The 23,356-nt window shown below is 37.6% G+C and overlaps 1 protein-coding gene across 7 annotated transcripts in view; it reads left to right on the top strand.

Annotated features, from left to right (window-relative positions):
• The window catches only part of PCCA (propionyl-CoA carboxylase subunit alpha), a 445,241-nt gene that overhangs the window by 170,914 nt on the left and 250,971 nt on the right, over window positions 1-23,356 (top strand). For all 7 annotated transcript variants that reach the window (XR_012514288.1, XR_012514289.1, XR_012514290.1 and 4 more), the window contains 2 exons: window positions 5,346-5,440; window positions 10,083-10,233. Coding sequence is in view for 4 of the 7 variants with exons in the window: in XM_003928223.3 (XP_003928272.1) it covers window positions 5,346-5,440; window positions 10,083-10,233 (246 nt within the window). In the remaining 3 variants the exon portion in view is untranslated. The remainder of the gene's footprint in view (window positions 1-5,345; window positions 5,441-10,082; window positions 10,234-23,356) is intronic.

Here is a 23,356-nt window from a genome sequence, read left to right as displayed (position 1 = left end):
AGGATGGTCTCGATCTCTTGACCTCGTGATCCACCCGCCTCAGCCTCCCAAAGTGCTGGGATTACAGGCTTGAGCCACCGCGCCCGGTCGAGTTTAAGTCTACTTTGTTTACCCTAGTTAGGAGTTTTTTTTTGTTTTAGGTATGATATTTAAATTAATTAGTAGTATTTTGTGTGTTTGGTGTGAGGCAGAGTCACAGCAAATTTTTTTTTTATTCTGATATCTACTTTTTCCAGCATCATTTGCTGCAATGACCATTTGTTGCAAATATCTGAGATTTAGTCATTATCTTAACTGTTTTGCTTTTATAATAAATCTAGAAGCCTGATACTGTATGTGGTCTAAATGTGTTATTTTTCTTCAGATAGTTTTGATTCTTTTTAGGTTCTTTGAATTTCCATGAACATTTTAGACCTTGCTGTCAATCTGTTCCCCCTAGAGACACCCAAGCCCACTCCACCCATTCCCACCCTCACCTCCACTTCCACCCACCCCATCTGATGGGAGATTTGGATTTGGGTCATATTGAATCTAGAGATTATTCTGGGGAGAATTGACATCTTAACAACATTGAATTTTCTTTTTCTTTCTTTCTTTTCTTTTTTTTTGAGACAGGGTTTTACTCTATGTCTCCCAGACTAGAGTGCAGTGGCATAATCATGGCTCACTACAGACTTGGCCTCTCAGGCTCAATCAGTCCTTCCACCTCAGCCTCCCCAGTAGCTGGGACTGTAGGCATGTGCTACCACACCTGGCTATGTTTTGTAGAAATGGGGTTTTGCCTTGTTGCCCAAACTCGCCTCAAACTCCTGGTCTCAAGTGATCTGCCTGCCTCGGCCTTCCAAAGTGCTGGGATTATAGGCATGAGCCACCATGCCCAGCCTGCAATGTGGAATTTTCATGAATCCATGAACTGGAATATCTCTTCAATTATTTAGGTCTTGTTTAATTCCTTTCAGCACTGTTTTGTAGTTTTGAGTGTAGGTTTTGTGTATCTTTCATTAGATTTATTCTTAGATATTTGATAATTTTAGATACTGTTGTAAACGTTACTTTCTATTATAAATGTTATTTTGAATCCGATGTCTTTGGTAAATCCACTTGCTTGTTTTGTGTGTTTTGAATATCTTTCGCTGAGTGACAAAACATCTCAGAATGTGGTGATTTAAAACAACATTTAAGGCTACACAAATATACTTAAGATCATTGAACTATACACTTTAAAATGATCAATTTTATGTTTTGGTATGTTTTCCCACAAAGCACAGGACAACATTTAACAATCCCTCACGATTCTGTGGGTTGCTTGGGTTCAGCTGGCTGTTGCTTTTGCATCACATGTTGTTCTCCGGGGCAGTCATTATACTGGGACTTGACTGTTTAGAATGTCCTGAGTTAGGTTCCCTGGAGGGATGGTGTAAAGCCTGAGCTCAGCTGAGGCACTTTGATGGACAGCAGGGTCTCTGTCTTTTTCTCTGTGAACTCTTGGAGCATCTCCACATGTCTTCTCCATGTAGCATTTCTAAAAGAATATCCAGAATTCTTGTCACTGGTCAGAGCTGTTTGAAATCACTGTCCTACCTTATGAAGATTTAGGCTCAGAACTGGCACCGAATGAGTTTTGTTGCATTTGCAAAGTTCCTTCCCAGTCTAAAATCATTATTGGATGGGATTATATAAGGGTGGGAGTACCAGGATTTTTGTTGTATATGGGGTCATCTTTGGATACTACCTACCACAACCCACTCTTTGGCCCTCAATGATCATGCCCTCCCATAAACAGAATACATACAGCTTCCTTTCTAACTTGGGCCAGGTTTGGATGAGCCTTTTTTTTTTTACGGATTCTCACTCTGTCACCCAGGCTGGAGTGCAGTGGTGTGATATTGGCTCACTGCAACCTCTGCCTCCCAGGTTCAAGCGATTCTCCTGCCTCAGTCTCCTGAGTAGCTGGGATTACAGGCATGTGCCACCACACCTGGCTAATTTTTGTATTTTTAATAGAGGCAGGGTTTCATCATGTTGGCCAGGTTGGTCTCGAACTCCTGACCTCAAATGATCCACCCACCTTGGCCTCTTAAAGTGCTGGGATTACAGGCATGAGCCACCACACCTGGCCTGAGACTTCTTATGTATGGTCCTTCAAGAGCAGTTCTTCTGGTGTAAAGACCTGAATTTAAAGAGAGTCTGATATCCATTCATTCAGCATACAATGACGATAAAAGTATATGACACGCCAATGAATATCCCTATTCAACACAGTTAAGAAAGGGAGGCACATGGTAGTCATTGAGTCTTTGCAATTGAAAGCCAGCATGAAAGCTGAGAGATCCCTTTGGAGGTTCTTGCAGTTGTAATTTTGCTGAGAAAATGATGGTGGCCTGGGCCATAGGGTTGGCAGTGGAGGTGGTGAGATATGATTGAATTCTGGATATTTTGTGAAGGTATATCAGATTTTCTAATAGATGGATGTTATGTTTAAGAAAAAATAATAAGGTGATTTTAGGGTTTTGGCCTGAGAAATGAGCAGAATGGAATGGGCTTTTACTGAGATAGGAAAGACTGTGAGAGGTGTATGTTTTTGAGAGAGGAAATCAGGTTATAAAGTTGGACAAATCAAGGTTGAAATGCCCATTAGATATCGAAGTGTAGGTGTTGAGCAGACAGTTGGCTATTTAAATCTGTAATTTAGCAGAGATACTTAGATTGTCCTTCTTGTAAGATCCTAGGGGGAAGAATTAATTTTGTCCTTCACTATATTCCCCATCTGTCACTTGTTCACACTACTGGAAGACCACTTAGGTAGGCTGTTTTATCTTTAGCTAGTTGAATTTCCTAATAGGCCATGAGGTCTTTGAAGGTAGAGAGTAGGTCTTACTCATTTGCTGTCCCCAGCAACCAGGCTATTGTCTTTCATATTACTAATACTCAATAAATATTTGTTATTTTGTGTTAAATAATTACATATCCACATCAGCTTTTTAGTTTATTTAGCCATGGCATACAGCCTGGGTGATATTTTTAAACATAGGTGAAAATGCCTCCCAGTAGCTTAAATAGGCAACACAGATGTTCTCATATCTGATCCACACTTGGAAGGGTTTTCAGCTTACTTTTCTTTAGTTTTCACTTATTTATTTGTATTGGGTAATTTCTGCACACGGTAAATGGTAGTCAATAAAAGTAAGCATCCCTTTTACCCTCTCTCTAAGTCCTCTAGTTTCTGTCCCTAAATGCAGGCACCGTTACAGTTGCTTGGCTCTTCCTCCATACATAGACTATGAAGTATATATGTGTATGTCATCTATTGTTTTTCACATGAACCATTATATACGGTGTCCTTTCCATACTGAAACTGCACTGGCAGTGTGAATGGCACCACTCTATGTGGCGTAAACCAGTATTTCTCAGCCAGGGCACTACTGGCATTTCCTGGGATGGGTCTAGGGATGCCAGTGGGCTTGAACTATGTGGCATAGTCTATTATCATAAAGCTTTTTCAGGAAGCAGTATAACTTAGAGATTTTTCCACGTTCAGTATGTAAACCTATAAAGTTTAAAAAAAAACTCATGGTGCATTTAAGGATTAACTTCCCTTAAAAGCACTATTTACTTATAATGTCTTCTAGTTACATAACTTCCTCATTTATTTAATGAAATAAATAATCACCAAATCTTTTTTATTGAATACCTAGCAAATGCACAGAATTTTTAAAAAATGAAGTGAGAGAGTATACAGAATTTAGAGTAGAGCAAACTCTTGATTCTGTATATGAATCTGATATTTTATAGTTGGAAATATTTCTGAGAAGTCATGGTTATTTTGGCTTTGTTTCTTGGAGACTGTCTGCTTTTACTTTCTTGTCAACTAGAATTTAAAAAGAGGTTTAGAGTTATTTTAATGATTTCAAATATTTTTAGATTTACTTCATGTAGCCACTTTTGAGTCTTAGAAAATTCAAGCTTATTGGCATTTTATTGCTGTTCTGTTTTCCTTCACTGCTTGGAATCATTCTTGAGTTTCAGAAAGGGTTGTTCCTAAAAATTAACTTTACAGTCATATGTTAACTATTTGTTTTATAGTTTACCAATTATAACCACGATCTTTATTTATTTGATGTCTTTCAGCAGCCATGTAAAGTATTAAGATTGATATAATCTGCTGTTTATAATGCATGAAGAAACAGAATGACTTGTCCAGAGAAGTTGCATAGCTGTTTGGAACTAAAATTAGTGCCTGGTCTTTTGGCTTCTAAAACAGATCTTACCTCTGTGAACCTAATATATGTATTCAGAAATATACATCATCTCCTTAATTCTGAAAATAGATTGGTCCATTTGCAAAAATCAGATGTTCTAGGGAAAAACTGTAATGAATATCTGTTTTTTGAGTTTCCAGATTTAGCTGAAAAAGATACATGTTAAATTTGAATTTCAGATCAATAATGATTTTTTAAATCATTGTTCCATGTAGTACTTGGGACATAGCTAGAAAAAAGTTATTCATTGTTTATCTGAAATTTAAATTTAGCTGGATATCTTGTATTTTATCTGGCAATCTCAACTTTTTCCATTACAGGTTGAATATATCTCCTATTTGAAATACTTGGGATCAGAAGTGTTTCAGATTTCAGATTTTTAGGGGTTTTGGAATATTTGCATCTATACCTACTGGTTGAGTATCCCTAATCTGAAAATTCATGTTTCAGTGAGTATTTTTTTTGAAAGTCATGTCAAAAATTTACAGCTTTTGGAGCATTTTGGATTTCAGATTTTCGGGTTAGAGATGTTCAGTAAGTATCACAATGGGAAAAATTATAATGCGTTGAATATTAACTCTAAACATTTTACCAGTTTCCTGTAACAAAAATAAACCACAGTAAAGACATCCATATATAAATAACATACTACATATTGGATGTAAATGCATACTATGTCATTTCCCAATCAACAGACATTTAATAATGGTAACATCAAGCAGATGTTTGTAATGAAGCTGTGGTGGCACTTCTCAGCAATACCGACATCCAGCATTTATCCCCTTCACTAACACTCAGTGTCCTTCACAAAACTTGTACAACTGATTCTGATGTTTTACTCACAGTATTTGAAAGGTCATACGAACACTTTTTCCTCAAATCTTTGTGATAAAAATGTTTCATCAATCATTTGGAGTAATGTACTTTTCCTATGTTAACATGAATCAAAAGAATGTTTTGAGAGGTATATATATTCTGTGAGGTTTGAATATTAAAAACCAAGAGATGTTGCATGGGGAAAATATTAACCATCATCTACTTTGTGGGTGTGGCTATATGGATTTTCAAATGGTATTGCTCTTCCAGGTTCTAGGTGATAAACATGGGAATGCTTTGTGGCTTAATGAAAGAGAGTGCTCAATTCAGAGAAGAAATCAGAAGGTGGTGGAGGAAGCACCAAGGTAAGTCTCTTCCAAGGAACATTTATAAAGTGGCTGCTTTTATGCATTTCTTACATTTATGTATTCATTTATTTTGAGACAGGGTCTCACTCTATTGCCCAGGCTGGAGTGCAGTGGTGCAATCACGGTTCACTGCAGCCTCCACCCTCCGGAGTCAAGTGATCCTCCCAACTCAGCGTCCCACGTAGCTGGGACTACAGGCGAGCACCACCATGTCCAGCTAATTTTTGTATTTTTTGTAGAGATGAGGTTTTGCTGTGTTACTCAGGCTGGCCTTGAACTCCTGGCCTCAAGTGATTAGCCCACATCAGCCTCCCAAAGTGCTGGGGTTGTAGGTGTGAGCCACTGCACCCAGCCACATTTCTTTTTTATTTGTTTGCTTTATTGGTCACAGTTGCATTAATGTTCATGTAGACTCTATTACTGCATATTTATATAATTAAGAATTTGTTACTTGATTTCCTCAGTGCTTTAATGTGTAAAAGTGGGAGAATACGTGAAAAAGAAGTGAGGTGTTTTTTTTTTTCTCTTGTTGCCCAGTCTGGAGTGCAATGATGTGATCTTGGCTCACTGCGACCTCTGCCTCCTGGATTTCAAATGGTTCTCCTGCCTCAGCCTCCTGAGTAGCTGGGATTACAGGCATGTGCCACCACACCCAGCTAATTTTGTATTTTCAGTAGAGACAGGATTTATCCATGTTGGTCAGGCTGTTCTCGAACTCCCGACCTCAGGTGATCCAACCGCCTCAGCCTCCCAAAGTGGTGGGATTACAGGCATGAGCCACCACACCCAGCAGAAGTGGGTCTTTATTAGAGGAGAAAGTTGGGTAGAGAACCAATTGTGACTGCTCCAGGCTTCTAGAAAGTATGGAACCTGATGGTATTTCACAGGATTTCTGAGATACGTGCCTTCTAGACTTTCATGTTGGTGAAGGTCTCATAAACTTGATCCTGAATTTATCCTATCATGAAAGGCTTCTGGAGTGTGGTTCTTGGAAATTCTTTGATTTATCAGAACCACTTTGGGTACTTCTTTAGGACACCTTTCATGAGTTTGGTGTATGGAGCCTTGTTTCTAATTGGATGCTAGGTTGCTATTTGTATGTCCTCTGGTATCTCTTTGTTCTTAAAAATCCTCAGGTGAGTGTTCCTAGTTATTTTTTATTATCAGACACTAAGAAATATAGCATATTGTAGCTTTAATCAGCAGAGTTAGCATATCTTGATATAATGACTATATGGTTTCTGAAAATAGTGAGAATGTGAGTGAATTTTTAACCCTAGAGTAATGGTAAAAATTAAACCCTATTTTAGTTATATTGGATTTTAAAAATATGGCATAGTGTATTCGTTTTAAGACACGGACCCTGAATCCTTTGACATTTTTCTCTTTGAGCAATGAGGGGAAGGATCAGTGTTCCATTTCCTTGATTCTGTGTTCTGTGAATGCTTGACCTATAGACTACTTAGAAATGATGCTGTGCTAGTTTCTAGCCCCAGCCTTGTGAAACTGCCAGCTTCCACTTCCTGTTCTCATGGGATGCTTGTGCTTACATATCAGCCAGTATGCTGTGAAGAACTGTGTAGCTTACATAACATGTGGCCATGAGTTCTCATGGCCCAGGTCCAGGATGTAAGAAGGGAGGAAGAAGAAAAGCCAAAGGGAATCCTCTCCCTGTGTCTTTAGGAAGATCCTGGAAGCCAAAGCTAATTACTTGGTGTTGATGTGAAGTTAGGTATTTAGCTAGGGAGACTTGTAAATATCTTTTTCTTAAACCAAAGTCCTGTAGTACTGTAGTTTGGAAGAAAGGGAAAAAGAATGCTGGTGGAACAGTAGGAGGCTTCAACACGCTTGTCTCGCAATTTTCTGTTTCCTTAACTGCCTTATCGATTCCAATTCAACTAACATTCTGTTTCTATTCAAAACCTACTCAAGTCTTACCTGGGATAGAAATCTTTCACAGACTGAAAGATTTGAATCATAAAATCTGTTTGTTTCTTCTCTTTGTATAGAAATGCAAACTTTTCATATGAATACCTTATCTACTTATTTAGAGGAAAACTTATAGCAGTAGGAATCAAAATGAAAAAACTAGAACTCATCATTAATACTGACTTGATATGTATTCGTACACTGTGAAATGTTAAATGGAATATGTAGTTTTCAGTTCCTAGAGTAGGAATCAGCTACGCACGGTAGCTCACGCCTGTAATCTTACCACTTTGGGTGGCTGAGGTGGGAGGATTGCTTGAGCTTAAGAGTTTGAGACCAGTCTGGGCAACAGAGTGGGACCTCATCTCCACAAAAAAGTAAAAAATCAGCTGACTGTGGTGGCCTATGCTCGTAGTTCCAGTTACTTGGGAGGCTGAGGTGGGAGGATTGCTTGATCCTGGGAGTTGAGGTTGCAGTGAGCTGAGATCATGCCACTACATTCCAGCCTGGGTGACAGAGCAAGACCCTGTCTCAAAATTAAAAAATAAATAAATAAATAAGGAAAAATATAGAATAAGACCAGATAGAAAAATACAGCTTCACTCAGATTCTCCAAATGTTATAATATTAATTGTTAGGATTTTTTCTTTTGGTTGCATTAGTTTTGTCAGCCAGTTATTGTTGAAATGTCATCTATGTCTATGCATTAGGTTAATGCAAACTATGTTTATTATAGATAAGACTCATAACACTTGAAACCATTGATTTATTCTAACTTCACCAAAAGGGAGACAGTAGGAAGTATACTTCCCACCTGTGAACTCTTCTTGTCCCCTTCCCTCACCCCAAATCAACTTGAATATATTCAAGGCTCTGGGTCTAACCAGCAGTCTATATGAAATAGAAATGTGATATGAATGTTAAAAGACACCGTGGGGTTGCGTGCAGTAGAACCAAGAATGTGAGAAATGAGACAGGAAAATGATCGGATTCTTGGCCAGAAAATGGGCAAGGGACATTACAGAATAAAAGAGTCTTAAGATACAAAAAACAATTCAGTGCAGTTTTGGACCATATTTGGATCCTGATTCAAAGAAATCAACTGTATGAAGATATTTATGAGACAGAGAAATCTGAATACCAAGTCGATATTAAATGCTTTTAAGGAGTTCTTGTTTCTCTTATAATTGTGTTACAAAAAAAGTGCTTATCTTATAGAAACAGATATGTATTTTTTACCAGTGAAATGATACCTAATTTGGGATTTACTTTAAAAAAAATAAGGGGTAGGCCTGGTAGAGAGGTGGGCATGAAGCATAGATAAAGCCAGAGTGGCTGTGTATTAATAATTGCTATATACTGGAGGCAGGTTTATGCAAGTTTATCATACTATTCTATAATAAAACTTTTATAACCTATCATCTCAGTCCTGCTCATTTGAGAATAATTTTAATCCACAAGTAGGAAAGTAATTAATGTTTTGTTTCTCAGAACTTTTCTTTCATAGCAGCAAAATCTGTGAAAATGCAGAAGTTGTTTGATGATATTTTTTCAGGGTTTGTTGAAATCATTTTAGCTTAACTTGCCTGCTTGAAGGTAAATTTGGTATCTTGAAGCCCAACTTGTAGGATTTAGTAGATGTATCGCTGATTCTTGTTATTTGTGGCAGTTATGTTCTCTAAAGTCACCTTGATTACTGAGTTAGTGAACACTGAGAAATTGCTCTTAGGGGAAATACAGGGTTAGGTTCCTGTGAACCTCTACTCATAATATTTTCCTCAGTGAATTAATACATAATCTTGTTTTATGTGTATTTCTTATTTAATATCTGTGGTTGATTCATTAACAGTGAACTCAAAGTCCCGGCCAACAAGGCTATAACACATGCCTGAATGAAGCTTATCCCACACACATTTTCTCCAGACAGTAGTACTTCTTGGCCTTCTTGCCCATGGGAACCCCAGACAGCACCTAAGCACAATGCTTGGAGGGCCATTTCAGACAGTGAAATGACACACACACACACACACACACACACACACACATGCAAAAAAGCACACACACAAATGCAAAAAAAAAAAAAGTGACACTAAATAAACCTTGAAAAGGATGTTTGTTATAATATGAGCATTGAAACAAGAAGGAAGAATGTCACCTTGTTCAGCCTTAGCATGCTGGCATCTCAGAGTTTTCACCTCTCTGCACTTGCTTACAAAGGACCGTGAAAGTGCCTTAAGCATTGATTTTGGGGTTACAGATAAATTTCAGCAAGTAGGCAAATTTGTAAATATGAACTCCATGAACAATGAGGATTGATTGTGTATATTAGTTTCTAAGAAGTTATTTTTCTCTTTTTGACTCCAAGCAATTCTGAATATATATGCTAAATAATACAACATGTGAAGAGTATGTTATTTATTTTGTAAATGAGGAGCAGTTATATATTTTGTAAATGGATTGAAGTTGCAGTGTAATGTGAAAAGTTCAAATGTTAGTTTTATAAAAATATAAAGTTGACTTATTTAAGCATGTTAGGCTTAGTATAGTCAACATATTATAAAACATATGTAAAGCATATAATATTTTGAATTCTTAAACTGATATAGAATTTATCGCTGAGTAAATTTTAAGAAAACATTTATGTAATGTACACAAAAGATAAGTTGATTTTTGTCCAAAATGCAGACAAATATTCTTTCTGTATATGTAGCATGTTTTTGGATGCGGAGACTCGAAGAGCAATGGGAGAACAAGCTGTAGCTCTTGCCAAAGCGGTAAAATACTCCTCTGCTGGGACCGTAGAGTTTCTTGTGGACTCTAAGAAGAACTTTTATTTCTTGGAAATGAATACAAGACTCCAGGTAACAACAACTGTTTTTTATTGCTCTCCATGCCTCTCTACTTTATCCTTTCTTCTCCACCTTTTTTTGTTTTATAAAAGTTAAAAAATTAACTCCATAAACTGTTTAAGATTTAGTTTTTATGCTTGTGCTAAGACATCTGTTAGGAATGATGGATAAGCATTCCTCTAAAGTTCAATATCTAACCCTCTGCTTTGTCACTGTTAATACTTTATGTTGGTAATACCACTTTGTTTTTTTCTTGAACCTTTCTAGATGAACTGTATTTGTCTGTGTATGTGCTATTAAGAGAAATTACTGTAGATATTATAAATAGGAAGTGATTCAGTGATTTGGAAGGATGGAGGAAGGAAGGGTACCCAGAGTGATCTTCCAGGAGTGACTTCAACTGCTGTACCACCCAGCTAGGCTCCCAGAGGAACCGCCACCTCTGCCACAGTGAGGACGTTGAGAATCAAGTGGCTGCCCTTGGAACTGTTGGCATTGGGGGACATACTTCCAAATCTCAGGAAGCTACTGGCATTGTAACTGGTGGCTTTATTTCCTTTCTTCTTCCCTTTTTTCTTTTGTTTAAAGAAATAAAAGAAACTATTGTGAACTATGCAGAAATAGAACACAGGTGTATAATTGAACTTATTATAAAGCCAAAATCATAAACACCACTGAGTCTAGAAATATTTATAAAGCAGCCAGCTCTTTTTATTTCAGCCTCATTTTCTTCTTCTTACTGATTCTGATTTCCTCTCCATCTTCCCTAGAACTGTCTCCTATCTGACTGACTTCTTAGAACCTTCAGTTTTCATATTGTTCTTCTTTGAATTATACATACCTAAGCAGCAAAATTACTTTTGTCTTGTTTTTTAAACTTTATATTAATGGAATCATACAGTATGTATTCTTTTGTGCCTGGCTTCTTTTTTTCAGCATTGTATTTGTGAGATTCACGCTATTTCATGGAACTTCTGTGTGATACTTTTTTGAAGAAAATGCTACTATTTCTTTATTAGATTTCTATAGACAGTTTATTTCTAGTTTTATGGAATTTGTGTTAGTTTGCTAGGACTACCATAACAAATGATCATAAACTGTAGCATAACACAACAGAAGTTTGTTCCCTTACACTTCAGGAGGCCAGAGTCTATTATCCAGGTTCCAGCTGAGTGGGTTCCTTCCTGGGGCGGGCGGGGGGCGGGCGCGGTGCGGGGCTTGGAGGGAGAATCTGCTCCATGCCTGTCACCTGGCTTCTGGTGTTGTGAGCAGTCCTTGATACTTTTGGCTTGCGGCAGCATAACTCTCATAACTCTAATCCCTGCCTCAGTTGCCACATTGCCTTTACCCTGTGTGTCCATAGTTCCCGTTCTCGTTGGGAACACCAGTCACGTTGGATTCAGAACCTTTCCTATTCAGTGCGGCCACATCATAACATGATTACCTGTGCCAAAATCCTGTTTCCAAGTAAGGTCATGGTCACAGGTTGTGAGTGGATGTGAATTTTTAGAGGACACTCTTCAGTCCAGTACACCATTCAAAAAAAAAAAAAACAAAAAAACACATGGCCTACAGAGATAAATAGATGAATGCTTGCCTAGGACTGGGGTGGGTGCGTGCTGGGATATGGGCTGATGGCTAAGGGGTGGAGTAGGACAGGAGAGACTGAGGAAGGCATACTTATGCCTGAAAACAGTGTCACCTCTTCTGTTAAGGCTTTGGGGAGGTGGGTGGCTTGTGGGAGGGGGTGTTGAGTCACTGCAGGCATGAGCTGGGTCGAGCCTAAGCTTTCTTGCTGCTGTGGTTTTCCCGTGTGCCAAGGGGCTGCTTGTGGTGTTTCTGCATGCCTGTTTCATCCTGAGCTTGAGGGCTTGCCTCTGACCCTGGGCTTTGCAGGAGCTGTGTTTTCGTGCCTGTGCCTCTTTCCCAGAGGGAGACTCCTGTGGGCCCTGGTTAGCCTTCCCATGGGTGGAGGAGGAGTGTTTCGTTTTTTTGTGTCTTGTTGGTTGTCAGTCCTCGTGTCCTTGAGCTTTGAGGTGAGTTCCGCAGTGGCCCTGCTGCTCCCTGGTGGTCAGGAGTCTGATGATCTGGGCTCCAGGTGGCTTTCTACCTTTCCTGATGGTTATCTTCTGCATGCTGTTGCTTTCTTCATCCTTTTACTCTTCACCTACCTGTATGAAGACAGTTCATGAGTTCCTCTGTAAGCAGTGTATAATTTTTCAGCCCAATTTGATATGTTTGTCTTGTATCTCGACCCTTTGCTTCTTAGAAAGTTAACAGAGATGCTGGTATATTTGAGTTTAATTTTCACCATGTTATGCAGACGGATCTTGAATCCCAATGCTTTGGGAGGCTGAGGTGGGATCCTTGGAGCCCAAGATTCAAGATCTGTCTGAGTAACATAGTGATAACCTGTTTGTACCAAAAAAGAAAAAAAAAGAAAGAAGAAGAAAAAATTAGAAATCTTAGTTTGACCAGTATTTTTTTCAGCTCATTGAAAATACTGTTTCTGGTGAGACTTCCCCACTCATTCTGCATTCTGCTTATTTGTACATAATTGCTTTTTTCTTTTGGTAGCATTTATGAATTTCCGTTTTTCTTAGATTTTCTTTAACTTTTTGCTGATTTGCATACGTGGAATTTATTGAATATTTTGTCTGTTGATTAATGTCTTTTAATATTTTTTGGAAATTCTCCACCATAATTACTTCTGGAACAATCTCTCTCACACACAAAAATGAATAAAACTATAACTTTCATTTTAGATATCTTTAATATATCTCTTATGTTTCTTATGCTCTCATTGATATTTTTCATCTTTTTTGAATAATTTCTTCTGTCTTTCTTACCTTCTGTTATCCTGTATTTAATTAATTAATCACCCATTGAGTTCCTGATTTCAATTGTTTATCTTTCAGTTCTAAAATTTCTATTTGGTTCCTTTAAAAGTATGATTCATTGCTTTTTTTTCTGAGATGGAGTTTTGCCGCTTTTGTTACCCAAACTGGAGGGCAATGACGTGATCTCAGCTCACTACAACCTCCACCTCCTGGGTTCAAGCACTTCTCCTATCTCAGCCTCCTGAATAGCTGGGATTACAGGCATGCACCACCATGCTCAGCTGATTTTGTATATTTAGTAGAGACAGGGTTTCTCCATGTTTGTCAGGCTGGTCTCAAACTCCCAACCTCAGGTGATCTGCCCGCCTCAGCCTCCCAAAGTGCTGGGATTATAGGCATGAGCCACCATACGCAATTTGCTTTTTATCTTTTCTTGTCTCCTACTTGAATTTTCAATTTTGGCTTTTGTTTTTTGAACATAATTAGCTTATTTTGTAGTGTGTGTCTGATAATTTTGATATATGAAGTCTTAATGACTACTTGTATTGTCTGTTTTTTATGCTGTTTCTTGGTTGTGCTGTTGAGTTCCTGTTGTGCTTATTACTATACTGTCATACATAATTATTTTTAAAATTGTTATTTTATTGATAAATTAAAACCTAGGATGATGGATTCTTTCTTATAGAGATTTTTAAATTTTCTTCTGTCACATGCCTATGGACAGTATGATTTTGTGACTCCACCAATGTAAGCTCAAAGTGTGAGATTCCTTGAACTCCTGAGGGAATACACAGCCCAGTTGTGGTTCTAGAGCATGTATCATTTTGTTCCAGTTAGTTCTTACCTTGAGGTTGCATTCCTTTATGGGTTGCACTAAAAGTGGGGGTGGTTTATCAGGGTTCTTTGATAAATTGATATTTTTGGTGGCCTCCTATCTTCATGGTTATGCTTCTGATTTCTTGATGCCACTAAAAGTATAGCTTATATTCATAGTCCTTTTTTCCTGGAATGGCAAATGCCTTTAGGGCAAAAATGGTGTTGAGTGTTGGGTTTACAAATCTGGGTTTGTATCTTCTTGGTTTTGGCTGATTCCTTCCTATATTCTTACCCTGTAATGTTTTTAAGAAGACCTCCCCCATTTCCCATTCCCCACCAATTGTTTTCTAGTCCTCAGTAAGCACAAGTTCCAAGCTGATGGCTTTAGAGGTACACTATGCCTGTAGATTAAGTAGGTTCCTGTCCTGTCTCTCAACACCCCCCAAAAGTAGTAAGCAGACAGTGGAATGCCTCACTGCTACCTCACTTTTCCTTTCCAAATCTCATGCATATGCACTTGATTGACAGATCCAGAACCGCATGCAGTCACATGAAAACGTCAGCTGAAAGGGAGTACGGGAACAGGGTTTTTAACCTATTCTGCAGTATAAGAGTGTACCCTTGGAGAAGTTTGGAGGGAAAGTTGAGTGCTTGTTCATCATTTTCACATGAATAATCACCAAAACATTGCTGTCTTTACATTGTAAAGTACAACTATCAAATAATGGGGCTGATTTTCATTAGGTATGGCAGAAGCGATCTACCTCGATGCATTTTGAGACCAATATTGTGAATACTTGTAGCATTTTTGTAGATAGTAACTCAGCAGTTGTTGCTCAAAACTCGTACTTCCTTTGAAATCACTTTGTAGCCTATATTTTATTTTGTGAATAGCTTTAGAAGTGACAGAATTTTGCCTTTTGAAGATTAATTTGATTTTGATTAAAATGTATCTTTATAACTAAGTATATCTAATTAGATAATTAGTTGGAAAATCATGTTTTTGGTTAAAATGAAGACTTTATTTTGCCATAATGAGAATAATAGCTTGTTATTTGATTCTGAAGACAATTTGAGATGACCACAAAACATTTGTATTTTATTCCAGACGCAAGAGATACAAGACTGTTTAATTGAGGTACTTACCAGTATTTATGGAATTATCAAATGGTGTCTTTCTTCTTAGGGGAGTTTGTTACTGTGTTCTTGTGGTATCTTTTTTTTCCATTTGTTTCTGGCTCATTTATCTCAGCCTGTAAGTTTGTTCAAGTTTGTACCATGGTCGTTTCTGGCAAAAGACCTGATAGTTGATATATATTTTTTTGTTTGTTTTTGAGACAGAGTTTCACTCTTGTTGCCCAGGCTGGAGTGCAGTGGTGCGATCTTGGCTCACCACAACCTCCACTTCCCAAGTTTAAGTGATTCTCCTGCCTCAGCCTCCCGAGTAGCTGGGATTACAGATGTACACCACCACACTTGACTAATTTTGTATTTTTAGTAGAGACGGGGTTTCTCCATGTTGGTCAGGCTCTCAATTGAACTCTCAATCTCAGGTGATCTGCCTGCCTTACCCTCCCAAAGTGCTGGGATTATAGGCGTGAGCCACCATGCCCAGCCTGTAGTTGATATTTTTATCAAATAATTCTATGCAGTTGGTCAAGACTCTGTAAGTACTAGGAAATTATATTCTATACCCTAAAAAAACTGTAAAAATATTTCAGGGAAAAAATCAAGTTCACAAAGTTTTTGTCATATGACAAAAATTGTGAATTGATTCATAATGATGTGAATCAGTACTATAGAGAATCATGTGCATGTTTGACCTGAAATTGCCCCACTTCTCACCAAGGGACTGGACCCCACACTGCAGGAAAATATTTCACTAATGCCTGCATTTAGCACATGTCCCAAGGTCTCTGATTGATTAGAGCTCTTGTTCACAAACAGAGCTCTGATAGTACCTAATGCTGTTAAAAATGCTGTTTAAGTAGCATTCTATGATATTTAAGATCATACTTTGCATCATTTGTCTCCCATTTAATATTTAATCATATGTTTTTCTCTCCTCTGCTTACTTCCAGTGACTGATCCTATCAGTTACCAGAATAAATTAATTTTAATTTTTTAGAATGCATCTGTGTGATGGGGGTATTTGATATGGAGGATATAACTGAATGGGAGGATGAACAAAGAGTCTTGGACTTCATATGTATTCAGAAAACCATTCTTACATATTCCAAAGATTTCTTTCTGATACTCTTTAAACAATCCACATGTTCTTTTAATAAAAGATTTTCTTTCAAATTTCTTTACTATCCTTAAATTATAATACACAAGGCACTTTCACCAAATTCTCTATCTCCCAAGATATATGTTATCTCTAATTAGTGTTTCATTTTGAGCTAGAGGGCTATAATTTTCTTTGTTCTTTTTTTATTCTTTGAAATTTCCTGATTGAACTTTTACTTTTTCCAGCTTCAGAACTGTGCTGTTTTTTGGTTTTTTTTTTGTTTTTTTTGTAGCAGAAATCCGTCTTCATGTTATAAATTTCCTTAAGAATGAAATTTGCAGTGACAATACTGTTTCTCTATAAAGAGATGTAGCACTAAGAAAGTCACCACATTTTGTGCATTAATAGCTGGTTCAGTTGACTGGTTTGTTCTCAGTCTGGTCACAGTTTATGTAATTTGCATTATCTATGATATCCTCACATATATTGGCTTTATTTTTTAAAGTCACTGGTTTTCTGTTGCTGAAAGACAAAGTTTAAATGCTTTTGCATCACAATACAAGTTTTTTTTGTGGCCCTGATTTTTCCCTCAGAGTCCTGTTTCTTGCCAGTGCCAGTCTCTGTATGTGAATTACGACAGACTCCTCTCTTTTCCCTGAAGGTGCCTTTTAGTTTGACTTCTGTGTGCCTTGGATCATGCCACTCCCATGCTTGGAATGGTTTCTGTTCTCCTCTCATAATGAACACTGAGCCACGTATCCACCCACACAACCACACACACCTGCCTCTGCACTCTCACCATATTTCTCCCTCATCTTACCTCTCTCCATATTTGAAAGATGGACAGCTAGATAAATACTCTATGGGAACTAGGATTTTGTAAAAATGCTATTTTATTGAAGTGTATTCCAGTAATCCCCCTTATCCACAGTTTTCTTTTCCGAAGTTTCAGCTACCCTCAGTCTACCTCATTCCAAATATATTAAATGGAAAACTTTAGAAATAAACAATTCATAAGTCTTAGATTGTGGACTATCCTGAGTAGCATGATGAAATCTCACACCCTCCTGCTCCATCCTGCCTGGAACATGGATCTTCTCTTTGTCCAGTATCTCTATGCTGTAGACAGTCCCTGTCGGTGAGTCACTTAGAAGCCACCTCACTGCAGTGAGACATGACGATGCCACTGCACTCCAGTCTGGACAGAGGGACACCCTGTCTCTGAAAAAAAAATGCAGGGGAGGAAGCTGCATCGGTGATCAGATTGACTGTATGACATTTCAGTGCTTATATTCAAATCTCTTTTACTTTATATAATAATGGCTCTAGCACGCAAAGAGTACTGTTGCTGGGAATTCAGATATGCCAAAGAGAAGCCATAAAGTGCTTCCTTTAAGTGACAAGGTGAAAGTTCTAGACTTACAAGAAAAGAAAAAAAGTCATGTGCTGAAGTTGCTAAGATCTGTGTTAAGGATGAATCTTCTATCAGTGGCATTGTGAAGAAGGAAAAGAAGTTTGTGTTAGTTTTGCTGTCAAAAGTCAGACTTCAAAAGTTATGGCTACAGTGCATGATAAGTGCTTAGTTAAGATGGAAAAGACATTAAATTTGTGTGTGTAAGACATGAATAGAAAAGTGTTCTATGGCCGGGCATAGTGGCTCATGCCTATCATTCCAGCACTTTGGGAGGCTGAGATGGGCGGGTCACCTGAGGTCGGGAGTTCAAGACTAGCCTGACCAACATTTGAAAACCTTGTCTCTACTAAAAATAATACAAAATTAGCTGGGTGTGGTGGCGCATGCCTTTAAGCTACTCGAGAGGCTGAGGCAGGAGTATCACTTGAACCTGGGAGGCGGAGGTTGCAGTGAGCTGAGATCATGCCATTGCACTCCAGCCTGGGCAACAAGAGCAAAGCTCCATCTCAAAAAGAAAAAAAAAAAAAAAAAGTGTTGTAATTGACAGCAATCATTCTATACTATCCATAGTTTTGGGCATTTGCTGGGGACCTAGGAGCATGTCCTCTAAGGATGATACATACTATATATGTAATTTGCTGAGATAATTTTAATTTCTTATTTTATTGAGTGGTAATACTCATAATTGGTTTAAAAAATATCTAGTGGTTTATAAGAGTCTACAATGGAAAAGTTACTCTCCATATCACACTTATCATAGCCAATTGTTTTTCCTCTGTTGAAGCAACCTTTGTTTTTTCAACAAGTTAATTTGGGAGCATTCCATTCCTGATTTAAAGCATTGTCTTTTTCATTTTAATGACTTTTAATACGCTGTTATGGGGATGTAACAGTTATTTAATTTCACCAGATTTCTACTGAGAATTTTTCCATTCTTTTGCTATCTCAATAATGCAGTTATGAATGACCCTTTATATCCATTTTGTACGTGCAGAAGTAGAATTGCTGGGAATAGAATATATGTGCTCTTATAAATTAGTTAAATATTGTCAGCTTACCTCTTACAGGAGAGCTTGTTCCTTCTTTCCCTGGCCAAAAGTGTTTTTTTGCCTTTTGATCTTCATATGATAGTGAAAAATTGTATATTGTTTTCATTATTTATCATGAGTAAGGTTGAATTTTTCTTTATAGATTAATTCATGTTTCCTTTTCTGTGAATTGACTATTAGATCCTTTGCCCTTTAGGCTTTCTTATTGATGTGTAGGTGTTTGTTTATTTGGGGGGAAAGTTAGTCCTTTGTGATATTGTCAGAAAGCAGTGGCTTTGTGAATATTTTCATAGGTCTAAAGGGCAGGTGCTTTCTGAGCAAAGACCCTGGCAGCTGGATTCAGGGGTAGCAACCCTAAAGGTAGAGCCCTTGGAGCCATTTTGTTGACAGCCCAGGCTGGTAAAACAGAGACCTTCCCCACCTCTCCCCATAGAGTTGTGCTGCCTCTCCACATTACCCTCTCACCCTCCCTATTCCCACCACTGAAAGTTGAGGAGGGGCAGATATGCCAGCAACTCTTCTGCAAGGTCTGAGTTAATAGTCTGAGCTTTCCTCATTAACTACATTACCCCATGGGGAAGTAGGGTATGAGGAACAGGGCGAAGATGTTCTGTGAGTAAACATTTATTTTCCAATGGCTACCTGATTGTTCCAACAATTATTGAATAATCAGCCTTTTCTGTAATAATTAGAAGTGCTACCTACATTATATACTGAAATCTCAGATGTTTGCAGACGTATTACTTCACACTCCCTTTTTAACATTTTTCTGCTTATTCATCTTCTAGCACCACACTGGTTTGGGTATTATAGCTATAGATTATAGTACATTATCTAGTAGAACTATTCCTTTCTCATTACTTTTATTATTCCATATGAAAAATAGCTTATAGATTAGCTTATTATATTTATATTTAACTGAAGAAAAAGAAATTAGGATGATGGACTTGCTGGACTATTAGATAAATGTTTATAACTTTTCACAGATACATTAATTCCTTAAATATGTTCTCCCCCTCCATGACATGGAACTAAAATATGTTCTTAATAAGAAAAATGATTATGAAAAACATTTATATTTTTGTCATTTTTCTTCATATTTCATTTTGAAACAGTATAATGTTTCTCTTTTACAAAAGTAATGGAAATTGGCATACTTTGATTTAATCCTGCTGTCTTTACTCCCTGACTCTTCATTTTTGCTAGTTTTATTGTGAGTTTTATGTGGCTGCAGCATTTACTTTCTTTTCTGTAGGCATGGCTCTCCTGGAGGTTTCATCTGACTTGGGTATTTTACTTCCTATGGTTACTGTCAGCATCTTACCATAGCTTCATGATTAGTGAGTTCTTTATTTCGATTCATTTTATACAAAGTTAGGGTTTTTTTTTTTTTAAATCAAGAATTTATTTTTTAGACATATCTGTGGGTACTGTGTTTGAATTCTTAGATAGGTAGTAAGTTTACCCTCATATCTGAAATTAGAACTCAGATGCAAATCATTTGATACTGGTATCCTTCACAGTTGTAGGACTTTAAACATCTTTCTGTGGTTGACCTTCAGAATTTTATGAGGGAATATCATCTATTAAAATTTAAGACTAGTTTTATTCAATTTCTCTGTATATCTTTTCTCCTTTTTCTTTCCCTTTAAAAATTGAATCTATTTGATTAAGAGATAGGTAGAGTTTTTCATCATAATTTTAAAAACTAACTTTATTTGTTAGAGCAGTTTTGGGTTTATGGAAAATGAGTGTTAAGTACAGAGAGTTCTCATATGCCCCTCACTCACCCCACTCATTTCCCTACTTAGCATCTCACATTAGTGTGGTACATTTGTGACATCCCATGAGCCAATGTCGATGAGCATTGTGGGTCTTTTGTTTGTTTGTTTTTTTAGCGGAGGGGTCTTACTCTGCCATCCAGGCTTGAGTGCAGTGAAATCCTAGCTCACTGCATCCCTGAACTTCTGGATTCAGGTGATCCTGCCACCCTAGCCTTTCAGGTAGCTGGGACTACAGGCATGCGTCACCATGCCTGGCTAATTTTTGTAGTTTTTGTAGAAACGGCGTTTCAGCATGTTGGCTAGGCTGGTCTCGAACTCTTAGGGCCCTCTGTCTCACTAGGTGCTGGGGTTATAGCCCTGTGCCAGGGCACCTGGCGATAGATTGTTTTTAACTAAAGTCTGTAGTTTACACTAGGGTTACTTTTTGTATTATACGGTCTGAGTTTGGACAGATGTGTCTACCATTATCGTATCACACAGAATAGGTTCAGTGCCCCCAAAAATCTTTTTATCCAAGACATCTTTGCATTTCTTTCTTTCTTTGGCTCTTTCTTCTTTCCTTTCCTTTTCCCCCTCTTTGCATTCCCTTCCTCCTTCCTTCTCTTCCCGCCTCCACCCATGTGTCTGTCTGTTTCACTTTCTTTTCCTCATTGTAATTTTCACACATACGTAAGTACGTCATAATAGCAAGAGTGGTAGGGTAGAGCCCCAGGAATCAGAGCCAGCTTCCTATTTACTTCCCAGTGTTGTTTCAGGTATGCCGCCTTTTCCTCAGTTGTTCCTCTCTTAGCTGGAGATACCAGACATAATATAATTTCATGTTATCCTTAGGTATATGTCTTTAAGTTTTCCCTGCATTCCTAATAATGCATATTTTTACATATTTATGTACGGTATAATTTGATGTATGTAGGTTTATAACTCTTGTACATGAATTATGTGCCTTTTTTCTTGCCTGAATGTTTATCTTGTTTAAATGTTTAATCTCAAATCTGACTTAGACTCATGTCATATTGTCTCCTCCTTTTTTGTGTGGTCCTTTATTTTAGAGCCTTCTTTGTTAGTTGTTTTCTTTTCTGAATTTAGAAAAAATTATATGTATGTGTATTTGTATAGATGGGGTCTCAACATATTGCCCAGGCTGGTCTAGAACTCTTGGGCTCAAGGGCTCCTCCTGTCTTGGCCTCTGAAAGGGCTGAGATTACAGAAGTGAGCTACTGGTACCCAGCCTGAAAATATTTTCTAAGAACCTAATCCAACATTTTTTTAAGTGGGAAAATTTAGTTCTTCCCATTTTAAATGCTTGATTTTATTTATTTTGTCTTATATTTAAAATGTTTTTTTTCCTGTTTTCCATTTCGTTTTTCATTTTCTGTTTGTTGCTTGAAATAATTGCTCATTATCCCTTTTGTTTCCCATTGATAATTTGGAAATTCTGGTTATCCTTTAAAATTTTATTTATGTTTATTCTTCTATTCAGACAGATGTTTTCTCTGTCATTTATAAAGATGGTAACTAGTTCCCTCAATTTTCCAACACTGAAGATTTGCTAAGATACTTTTATATGTCTCAGCTATTTTTGACTTTCTCCTGTAGTTTATCTCTTCTGTTTCCAAATACCTTTTTTAGCTCCTATATATACAGCCCAGATACATCTTCCATTATTTGCTATTTCTTCATCTTTCTTTTTTGAGATTTCTGCCCTAGTTTCATTTGTGTAGCACATTTTTTCGTGAAATTTCTTCATTAGACTATGTGGAATTCATATGCTCTGAAATGTCACGTCCTCAGCTATGTTTATTTAGCCCTGAAAGCGGAATACTGTTTTGATTGAGTGCAGGATTCTTGCTCAGGATTGAGTTTCAGTTCTTGTTTTTCAGGAGTATATGAATTTCAGCTGTGTTCTAGCTTCTAGTATATCTGGTGTCATTCTGATTTTTTTTCAATTATATATAATGTAGTCTTGTTGTCTGAAAGTTTACCCAATTTTCTCTCTCTGTCTCTCTCTGTCTCTCTCTGTCTCTCTCTGTCTCTCTCTCTCTCTCTCTTTCTTTCTCTTTTCTTGAGACAGTAGCTCATCCTGTCACCCAGGCTAGAGTGCAGTGGCCTGAACCTGGCTCACGGCAGCCTCGACCTTCTGTTCTCAAGCAGTCCTCCTGCCTCAGCCTCCCAAGTAGCTGGGACCATAGGTACCCACAGCCACACCTGGCATATTTTTTAATGTTTTTGTAGAGATGAGGTCTCACTTTGTTGCCCAGGCTGGTCTCAAACTCCTGGTCTCAAGTGATCCTCTAAGCTTGGCCTCCCAGTGCTTGGATTACAGGCAGGAGCCATTGTACCTGGCTCTAATATTCTTTTAATCATTGGAATTCAGGGACTTTTTTCCAAACAGGATATGCCTTGATGTGTGTTTGTATACATTAACCCTGCCTTTTAGCCCTTGCCATTTTTCAGTGTTCAGGTTTAAGTATTGCTTCATTTCAGAGGAAGTTTCTTCTGTTATTTAACGATTTCCTGCCCTCAGCAATTTTCTCCTGCTTGTGGAATTTCTGGTGTTTGCAAGTTAGGTCTACTGGGTATATTTCTCTTGTGATGACTGTCATTTTATATTTATGCTATGTCTCTTGATATTATTTCTTTATTGATCTTTCAGGTTACTAATTTAGGTTGCAACAGTGATTATCCTCTCCTTTGAGTAACTGACTAAATTGTGCAATTGGGAAATCACATTATTTTACCTCAGAAATTCTAATTGTGATTACAGTTAGCCCTCTTTACCTACGAGTTCTGCATCCGTGGATTCAACCAACTGTGACTTAAAAATTAAAAAAATAAAAAAGATCAATTTAACAATTAAAAAATACAAATAAAAGCATGATATAGTATAACAACAGTTTACATAGCATTTACATTGTATTACTACAAGTAATCTAGAGATGATTTAAAGTATATGAGAAGGACTGGATACTACGGCTCATGCCTATAGTCCCAGCACTTTTAAA

Source organism: Saimiri boliviensis, chromosome 16, assembly GCF_048565385.1.
Source record: "Saimiri boliviensis isolate mSaiBol1 chromosome 16, mSaiBol1.pri, whole genome shotgun sequence".
Taxonomy (NCBI): Eukaryota; Metazoa; Chordata; class Mammalia; order Primates; family Cebidae; genus Saimiri; species Saimiri boliviensis.
Note: the sequence above shows the minus strand (reverse complement) of the source record. Positions and strands in the feature narration are given on the sequence as shown.